Raw genomic sequence first — 9,883 nt, 5'->3', positions numbered from 1 at the left:
GAACTCTTTCATGCTGGGGGAAATGATGAAAAAGTTGTGTCAAAACCATCACCATCTTGGGCACATTAAAATCCCCCATTATGGCTACACGTTTGCCTTAGCCCCAACTGTTTTCCCCTTCATAGTAGATATTTTGGTAGAGAAGGTTAGGTGGAGCTAATGCTAGGGGGCTGCCAAATAAGTTTCCCCACTTTCTCGCTTGTTTTGAAGGCAAGTTTTCTTACAGGGTAGCCATTGCAAGTAACAGCATAAAAACATGCAGTCAGAGGGGTTGAGGCTTTTTGTGAAAAATAAGAACAAAATAAATATGAATTTGTGTCTGATTTCATTTTAAAAATTACATTTTTATAAAGATGTCCTTTTTTTTTCTTCTTTCTTTCTTTTTTCCCTTCCCCCCCTCCTCCCCCCATCCCAAACAAAGTTCATGATAGAAATCCAGCATGTCTGGCTTCAAGGGAGCCGATTCCATCCCGGGAGGCTGCTTATATCTCTTTACAATATTCACAGTAATAACAAAGAGAGAAAGGAAAGCCAGTTCCGAGCCTTTTCCTTCAGCTTCTGCCACCTTTTGCTTCCTGCTGGACCATTAAGTATCAAACAGGTGAGTTCATTTTTCTTATACCTGAGGGGGCAAAGTGCATTACAGGCACCACTACACATTTCTGCAGAAGACCCGTCATTTGCAAGGTTGCAGTCCAGCATTAAGAGTTAAACCACATGGGAGCAAAGATCCCTACATTCTCCTTTTGGCAGAATATTTTACTTGGCATCACCTTAGGCAAACCCCATGCTCTCAATCTCTGGGTGGGCCTCTTGGTCATCATGTTTTATCCCATGGCTGTAACCATGCTGGATGGATGTGGATGTCCAAATGAGATGCTGGAAGATGGGTGGATGGGGGTAGGTGTTGGTAGGATGTGTCCAGAGTGGCTGAAAGGTGGCAAATGCCCCATGGGCGCCATGTGGCTAGCGAGGGCAGCAGCACTGAAGGGAGACGATTTCTCCTGCATGCACTTGGACAGTTCCTCAAAACACTCAGAGCCTTTCTTGCTTTTCTTTGATTTGTTGGACATTTTCCTATTCCTGGTCTGAATTCCTTCCTTTTTCATGGTCAGAGGCCTGTTCACCTGCAAGAAATGAGAAAATCAGGCTCATGCAGACAAAATGACCTTATTGTGCAAAAATGAAAATATTTGGACAGCCCCCATGTGTTTTTCCTGGATGGAGACCTTTTGCTGGCCAAACAAACAAAAAAAAAAGTGGCATTTCTCTCTTCAGAAATTGTTTATATTGATTTGTTTTATTAAACCACACACACAAAAACCCGCTAGACATGAAAAACAAATTGAACCGAATTTGGCAGCCGACGACTCTCTTTCCCGTAGGCTTACCCTCGGTCCTCATTCATTTCCTAATAGAAGAGATCAAACTAGAAGGCACATGTTGACCCAAATTCAGTCCTAAGACATGAGCAATCTTGCACCAGTAACCTCTGTCACTTATAGTTTATAAGGTTCCAACATGCCAAGCGATTCCCGCTCGGGATTCATTTCTTTTCAAATATGGATAATCAAACAAAGCCTCAGAGGTTATTATTTTTTTTTTTCTTTAAGTATTTAAAATTAATATGCCCCATCAGGATTAATTTTTGCACAGAGCCCATTCCAGACAACCTCCACGTTTCTGGAGGGAGCACACTTACTTTAAAAACACGCTCAGTTACGACCAAAGTGTGGTAGCTCTGTTTGGCCCGGTTTGCCCAAGCGTTAGAAGCCAAGCTAATACATTGTAATGTCATTGAACTTAGCATCACTATGCTGACAAAGAATGGCTGTCACTTCCCAGGGGAACCTTGGAAACAAGGGAAGGAATAAAACAACAACCCAAACCCTGAAACCAATAAAAGCCTAGTGTACACCACGCAGTTAAGACATCAATCCCAACTAGGCAAGCAGCGACACATAAGCTGAGTAAATACTCACATTGTGCAGTTTATAGTAGAGTCCGCAGGCATTACAAACCGGGTCCCCGTTTGCATTACGTCGCCATAAGGTCGTGGTGGTTGTCTGACAGTTGGCACAACAAGTCCCTGCTCTCCTCGCCGCTGACTAACCGAAACAAAAAGAACCATTTAAAATGTATCAGCAGGAGGAGGGAGATCCTAAGAAAGGTCAAGTTGGACTCCGTATTTAAGCTGAGTAGAACTAGCTACTGAGATTTTACCGAGTATTACGGCCCAGCAAAGCTCCTGTCAGATTTACACTTTGTAGCCCTTTTTGATGAAATTCATGCATTCTCCTTCACAGGGAGCACCCTGAGCGCAGGGGAAGTAGGGAGAGAAACAATGTATCTCCAGCTCCATGAATGAACATTTTAGAGGGGGGAACATCATCTGATTTGGTCAGGTTTTCCTTTCTCCAGGATTCTAGAATGCATAATGAAAATGCTTTTGCATTTTTCTGCTTTTCTTTTTTTTCTCATTACCAACATAGTTTGTGCCAAATGTTGGGACTGGGTTTGAAAGAGGGAATGATCTTAAAGAATGTGATTTTTTTTTTTTTTTACCCCTACTCGGCCCTCTAAAGATAGGCACAAAAGAAAACTTACTTAACTGGGTGCAGTATTTATCAGGAGCCATCACTGAAAATTCAGTTTCCATTTACAAGTGAAAGGGAGAAAACAAAACTGGCTCCAACTTTCTTTAAATACTTAGCAAACCAAATTTCATGCCTTGCAGCAATGATTCTGCTGACCAGTCTGCTGCCTCTGTCCCTACCCAACTCTTTGGCTGACAAGCCCCCAAATAATTATCTTAAAAAGAACAACAGAAAGAAAAAAAAATAAAATAAAAAAGGCACACAACCAAAAACTCCACCCACCCATTCCTAAAACCATTGCTCTGCTGAAATCAAGTTGTGGAGGGAAAGAGAAACGCTCAAACATTCCCCCACCTCCCGAAACAAGAACAGGAAAAGTAGAAGGCAGGCAGATAGTAATTTCTGGATGGGCCCTCGTCTAGCGGACCCCACAATAATACTCCTTTGTGCAAGCATGGTATCGTATAATGGATATCCATATCGTTATGGATGGACTAATTGCAGCCCATACTTGGGAAAATAATTTTGTGTTAGAAGCAAGCTTCAGGTCTGCCTCTGAATGCAATCAAAATGCAGTCTGTTTCGTGCAACTGGATTAATGCTGAGGACTAAGTATTTTCTCCTCTTAAATTAGCAGAGTTTACTTTCTAATGCGTATCAGTTGTGATGATTTCCCCAGGGCCTGGATATTTTTGCAATTAGCTGCAGAGAGCCATAGGGTGAAGCAGCAGTGAATCTCAGGTCAACGTGCAGGGCATCTCTGTGAGCAGAGCAGGATCTGGAGCCATCAGTTTCACATTCAGAACTTTATGCACCCCGATGCCTGCCGGCAGAGCCGGGGCAGCTGGTGCTGCACAATGTGAAGTCTGACCCAGCTCCCAAGAGAGCGCCAGGTTCTGTTCTCACTCGCTCCTGATGTATACCATGGCCCTCTGTAACTTTCCAAAAGCCAATGGATAGCTCAGCAGCTTGAGGCAAGAATCAGGCCCTTGGTAACTCATATTTCAGGCCAATGGCAGAAAGAGAGGGTACCCCCTACTACAATGCAACCCAAACACAATTAATGCCAGACGTCCTAACAGTGATATTATTAATATGATCACTTCGCTATTGCATGTCAGATGAACGAATTCCCAAAGATGGCTACCTCTTCTAGCCCACAAACAAGCAAATCAAAGTGGAAAAGGGGGCAATAAACAAAGCTGCAAATTGATTAAAACAAAACACTAAAACAACTGCACTAAAAAACCACTCCCTAACATCCCCCAAGCCCCTTGCAGGATAGCTACACTCAACAGTTTCCCAACACACTGGAAGGTGGAGACCCATGTTTGCATATTTGAGGTGGCTTACTGGTATTCAGCTATGCTGCTTAACTCTATGGCCTGTCCCATTCAGACTAGAAAGCACTTGAGCCTGAGAGACGATAATGTTACACTGTTGTCTTAACATTTTTCTCTATGTCAGTCACTTTGGAAGGCAAGTCATTAAGAAGCTTGCATAGTTCAAATTCTGACTCCTGACAGACATTTTCTGTCTCCCATCCCGGTGTTAGAGCAGTGATGCCAATTTTCTGCTCTCCCCAAACCTCATTGAAATGTGCCCGCGAATAGCTGAAGAGACTTAGGCACCATAAATCACAAAGCTCACCCCCCCCCCCCCCCCCCCAAAAAAAAAGAGTATTTATTATTCTTAGCATTTTACTCATTATTTGTGGAGCGGAGTGTGTATTAGAAATTTCAAAACAGCAAGCATGACTGGCAAGGCTTGCCTATAGAAACTCTCTAAAGCTTTTAGAGTCAGGAAACAGATACACAAAGTTTCCTTATCTTTAACGTACAGATATCCGGATAGGAAACTACTACCAGGAGCTTAGAAAGGACATTTTTTTTTTTTTTCTTCTTTTTAAATCACTCAAATGAAAATACAAAGTATAGGTGACTCCATGGAAAAATAATAAGATTAAAAAAAAAAAAAGAAAAAAAAGCAGCCCACAGTAGGGGATTGTCTGGGGAGGGAACCAATATTAATGAGTGAAAATTACTTCATGGCTTTTATACAAATAATTATTAAGTAGGGAGCAGTAGCTTTGACTCATCTGATTTGTTTTCCTTTTTGGAGCTGGAACTTCTTTTTTTTTTTAGTACATGGCGGAGGACATTCAAACTCCTAACCCTTTCCCTCCCAGAATGCGCACAAAACATCCCAAGAGGCCAAGTGAATGAGGAATTAAATTAAAAGCTGTCAGCTGAGGATAAACGGGGAGACGGATATACGATATCCCGCACGCATTGTGAGCGGCAGGGAGGTTCGGGACAGAGGCGAGCTTGGCGGGCTCCGCGGCGGCCGCAGTGCCTTGTGCTGGGGATGCCGGGGCCAGGGGGAGAGGGGGGAATTCTGCCCCGAGGCATGGCAGTGACCTCGACGTGACTGACCCCCCATGTACAGTACAGCTCGGCTCCACACAGGGGAGCAGAGATGAGACACATTTGACTTGTGCCTGCGTGTGGTCCCCCTTTGCCTAACTTATCCCCAAACCCAAGAGAAATAGAGACACCTACCAGCCTTCGCTTGGGTTTAATGAGAGGTCGGTTTTGACCATTCATTTTGTGGTAGAGCCCGCAGGCGTTACACAGGTAATGCCCAGTGCCGTCTCTTCTCCAGAGAGGGGTAGCAGTTGCTCCACAGTTCACACACTCTCTGCCTTCTAAATGGAAACACGAAGAAACCGGATTTCTTTCTTTAAAAACAAATTCACAAAAGCTTTTTGCATTGTCCTTTAGGCATTTTCCAGAAGTCAAAACAAGTGTGTTAATTCAAGCACAATCAGACAGCAGTGACATCTACAGCACATGCAGCAGTGTTTCGAGAATGCCCAGACTCCAGTGAGTATTTTATGTCATGATCAGAAATAGGCAGCTCTCTCTGCAAGGTGAGAAAGAGTGACACTCTTATTGTGTCAGATGGAAGTTATCGTTTCAGTAAGGAGAACTCCCTTAATCTGCGCTGAGCACCACTCCCCTCCCATAGGTACTGCACTCCAAGGGTTAGATCCTGCGTTCTCCTGCCACAAATACACACATACACGTGTCCACACACACACCTGCAAACACACAATCTGTTAAGTCAAAAGAAGAGATTTTCTAGAATTCAATCTAAGAGAAAATACCTCCCTTTCTGTGCTTTCCTTTTTTGTTGCACATACTAGAAGAGGAGAAAGCAAAGCCGAACAGAGAGAGAGTGGGTACAGAACGCCAAAGACTCAGTTACGATTTTTGTCCTAAAGGCAGAAAAATGCTGTTAAAGCTGATCTCTGAGAAAGTTCCATTTCACTCTGGAAATTACTGTTAACAGCAGGCTTTTCTATTCTGTGATTTTTTTCAACAGCACAGTTTGGATTTGGTAGGGAGCAATTTATCTTATTGCTGCTTCATTATTAGTTTTAGTAGCACTATATGGGAAACACGGCATTGTAGAGTGGCACTATTAAAACCCAGCATGCAACTCCTAGATATGTGTTTCTGCCTCAGAAGGCTCTCTGCTAAAAGTTCATTTGCCTCTGATGGTTTGAGGGCAGGTCTGCTTAATATAGAAATCTCTCTTAATATAGTTTATGCAAATCCTACAGTATTTAACTGGAGAGGAAATTCTTTTTGCTCATAACTGAGGCAGGCCATGTTGAGTTCAGCAGGGCTTGTGCCTCCTTTAATCTAGGGAGTGGGTGGCTTTTAAACAACACAGCCTAGAGTGAAAAATGAGGGGAGCACTGTAGTGGTGCATTTGTAGCTTTTGTCCCTCCTAGGGCAGGAAGCTGCAGGAGTCGTGGTGTCGTGAGTCTTAGCTTTCCTACAAAAACACTGAGTGGTCACGAACTTTCCCCAGTTCCTTAAAAAAAAAAGCAAAAGCAGCTCATTGCTTCCCTCATCTAATAAGATTGTAGGACAAAAATAAATTTAAAAAGAGATAAACAAATCAAGATCCCTTTATTTTCAGACACCTGGATCTTTAATCTGTTTTCAAACTAGAAAGGCTCAGGCTGCCACTTGCTTTTACTTTCTGCTCCATGTAGTACTGAAAACTACATATACATAGCAGCAGCCACATTTAAATAATGGCAGAAAGAGAATGTATTTTTCCCCCTCAGAGGAGCCATTTGAAAGAGGTGACGAGCTTGTAAAACAGCTGATATTTTTGTGGCAAAACTCACAAGAGATCACTCTTCTAAATGATTGCCTGCCTTAAAAAGAAATGCATGTAGTATGTTCAGAAACATATGTGCAGTGGTGGATAAGGATACACACACAAGCACCTACGTAGTCCTTTATTTTTAAAGGGCTATTTAAATCCAGTGCCAATATGCTGTAGCTCGTCTCCTTTCATTGCTGAGGATGTTAAAACAGGAAGGTTAGTAGAATTACACAAACTGCTTTAATTCATCCATCCAGTTGCTCATCGAGTGTGATTCCAGAGTGGGATCAAAATTTTGCCCATCGCCTAATTTGCTGATTGAGGACTGCACTTCTGGGAAGCAATGCAGGAGGGTCTGTGAACAAGGGAAAGCTCTGCAGTCACTCGTTTGGAAGCAGAGAAACGTCTAGTTCACGGAGCGGGGGCGGGGGGGGGGAGGCAAAAAAAACCAACGGAGTATTTTCCAGTTAAAAGTTAGGCTGCAGTTAAATAAGACTGGACACCTTAGTCTTTCGCACTGGTATGTAAACTATATTTGAACTTTTGCTCCTGTAGAGGTGAAGCAAGTAAGGCCCTCTGCGACGTGAAACGGGCCGGCCGGGTGAGTTTCACTTTCATCCTGCGCCGGGGCCTTGGTTTGTTATTAATGAAGAGACGTTGAAAATTATAGAGGCAAAAAACCCTATCACTAGAGAGTCCTCACGTGTGATTCATGCGGGCTTGACAGACAGGGAAGCAGGGTCGTGCCTGAGACCCTCAGCTAGCCGAGGCCAGCTTTTCTCCGAAAGAAACATTTTTTTTCCTCTCTCTTACAAATCTCTCTTTGTACATCCCGATCTGCCAGCTCACACCGCACCACTCCTCCTGCCCCTCGGCCCCCTCCGAGTGCCCCAAGGCCAGTGCCTGGTGGCTCAGCAGCCACTGTGGATATGCTGGCACCCACAGAAGCCTGGCACAAGCTCCATCTCCTAGTTTAAAACCCCAGAAAAGCAAGCCCAAGCAGCCACCTGCCCCTCTGTCCCCAAGGGAGCTGACGCAAGCACTCAGCCTCGCAGCACCTCACAACCTCACCCCTAAAACCGCCAGTGAAGACCTCCAAGAAGGCACTCCCCAGCCCTCACCCCTCGGCTTTTCCATCCAGGGAGCGACGGGGCTCCAGTACAGGCTGCAGTACTTACCCGAACAGGACCTGGCCTTGCTCCGTGGCTTGGGGGTGAAGCTGGACGCGGGTCCCCCCAGGAAGCTGCCGGGGTGAAAGAGGCTGCTGCTGTAGTCGTGGGCGGCTGGAACGTAGGAAGGGTAGGTGGGGATGGGGTGGTGTGTGGAAGGCTGAGCCCCCATGCTGGTGAGGCTGCTTCTGAGTGGGCTGGCACTCTCCATCTTCATCCCCTCCGAAAGTGACACTTGGTACTTGATGCTGTCTTTGTCCTCCTGCCGGGCCCCGGTGGAGGACGAAGGGGAGGCAGCGCTGGTGGAGTTGGGGTCCGGAGACACTTCCTTGGGAGGGGTCGGGGGGAAGCCGAAGAGGTGGGATCCGGAATGCGAGGCGGGGGTTAGCGAAGACACAGAGGCGGTGCTGGACGTGCTGCTGCCAGGGTACACGGAGATGGCGCCCGGCGCCCCGGCCGCCGAAGGATGCAGAGGTGTCTTGGTGAAGGGGTTGACGGTCCAGGGGTTGTGGTGATGGGCAGACAGTGCCGCCTTGCTGCTGTCCAGCCAAGGGATCCCGGGACTGTGTATAAGATGAGGCCGGCACATTTGACTCCCGGTCAGGCGGGCTGTAGGAACACAAGAGCGTTTGAGATCAGCGTGGGGTGGTTCAGCCTGGCGAGGCTCTGGGAGGCCCCTCCAGCTCCCGGCCCAAGAAGCTCCCCAGCCTGCGGGCAGCCGGAGGGGACCCGAGCATGGCATGGGGGAAGATTTCACAAGAGCAGCCAGGCTGGCGCAACAGCCCCCTTCCCTGTCCCCTCCAAGGGAGATAGCAGCCAGCCCAGCGAGAAAGGCACCTTTTCCTCCGGCCCCACCCCTGGGATAAGCAGCAAACCCCTTTCTGCTCTGTCTTCCAAGATGCTGCAGCGTGTTCTCTCCAGCTCCTAAAAACACCCCCAATTAAAATCCATTGCCGATTTTGACTGGTTTGTATTTTGCATCCGGGAAGCAGCCGTGTCTGAAAAGTTTTAGCCTGTGCGCACACTATTTCCCCTTCCTCTCACACCTCCCCCTCCCTCCCGCCTTTTCTTTCCCTTCCCTTCACCAGTCCTTGGTTATCTCTAGGGTTAAAATCCACCCGTGCCGCCCTTTCTATCCTGTTTTCTTAGATCTTTTCCCCCTGGCTCCAACACACCGAAGCGGCCCCCGAGTGAACCCCTTCGTCTCCACCGCCGTCACAGAGGGGCCTAGGGAGCACATGCAGAGGCGGGTAGGGAAGGGGCCAGGGGTGCCAAGGAGGGCAGCGGGTGCCGATTTACCGTGTGCCTGGCTGTAGGAGACCCTGGCCCTGGCATGGGCGGAATTGGCATAGTAGGGGTTGCCCTGGGAGTCCAGGTGGTTGAAGAAGACGTCGACTTCGTCTGGAGGTAGGAGCTGCGCTGGTTCCATGTAGTTGTGAGCCAGTCCGGGATGGTGGCTCTCAGGGTGCTGTCCGTTGAGCACGGCGTGGTGGGCCATCCAGCGAGGCTGGTCCGTGGCCACCTCCATGGCCTCGGGCCTCCCCTCCCACCCACCCCCGGATCAGGAGCGAGCGATGCCCGGCGGATGGGGAGGTGGTGGTGCTGCTCGGGGGGTAGCTTTCGGCGTTGCTGGTGGCTTTTAGGAGACGGGATGACTTTTCTTAAAGGGAAAACTGCCGGGTGACTGGAGCGAGCCCTCGGAAAGGTAGGGGAGAACTCTCAAAGTCAGCGTGTCCCTCTGTCAACAGGCGGGTGGCCGAGGCAGATCCGGGAAAGCGCCGGGGTAGCACCTGCAGGGAGAGACAGCAGGGTTAGCGACTCGACTGCCCTGGGGTGAGCTTCCCGCCTGGCCGGCTCCTGGCCGGCTCCTTTTCCCGGAGGTACATGGATGGGGAGGGGGAAAACAGAGCCCCTCCCCCCTTCCAAAAA

The 9,883-nt window shown here is 47.6% G+C and overlaps 1 protein-coding gene across 1 annotated transcript; it reads right to left on the bottom strand.

Annotated features, from left to right (window-relative positions):
* Positions 1–417: 417 nt before the first annotated feature.
* GATA2 (GATA binding protein 2) lies at positions 418–9,482 on the bottom strand. Its single transcript, XM_009910044.2, has 5 exons — positions 9,254–9,482; positions 7,964–8,563; positions 5,159–5,304; positions 1,983–2,108; positions 418–1,127 (listed from the first exon to the last, which is right to left on the bottom strand). Exons 1-5 carry the CDS (start codon positions 9,480–9,482, stop codon positions 828–830), a joined length of 1,401 nt encoding a protein of 466 aa, XP_009908346.1. The 3' UTR covers positions 418–827.
* Positions 9,483–9,883: the final 401 nt, after the last annotated feature.

The sequence above is a fragment of the Dryobates pubescens genome, chromosome 1, assembly GCF_014839835.1.
Source record: "Dryobates pubescens isolate bDryPub1 chromosome 1, bDryPub1.pri, whole genome shotgun sequence".
Lineage (NCBI taxonomy): Eukaryota > Metazoa > Chordata > Aves > Piciformes > Picidae > Dryobates > Dryobates pubescens.
This window is presented reverse-complemented; position numbering and strand designations above follow the sequence as displayed.

Bases quoted from the DNA above. Each gene is read 5' to 3' on its own strand.
- GATA2 (XM_009910044.2), bottom strand. From the start codon at position 9,482: ATGGAGGTGGCCACGGACCAGCCTCGCTGGATGGCCCACCACGCCGTG. The intron at 2,109-5,158 runs GTAGGTGTCTCT...TGTTTCGGTTAG, and splicing joins TTAAACCCAAGCGAAGGCTG to TCAGCGGCGAGGAGAGCAGG. The intron at 1,128-1,982 runs GTGAGTATTTAC...CATTTCTTGCAG, and splicing joins TCTACTATAAACTGCACAAT to GTGAACAGGCCTCTGACCAT.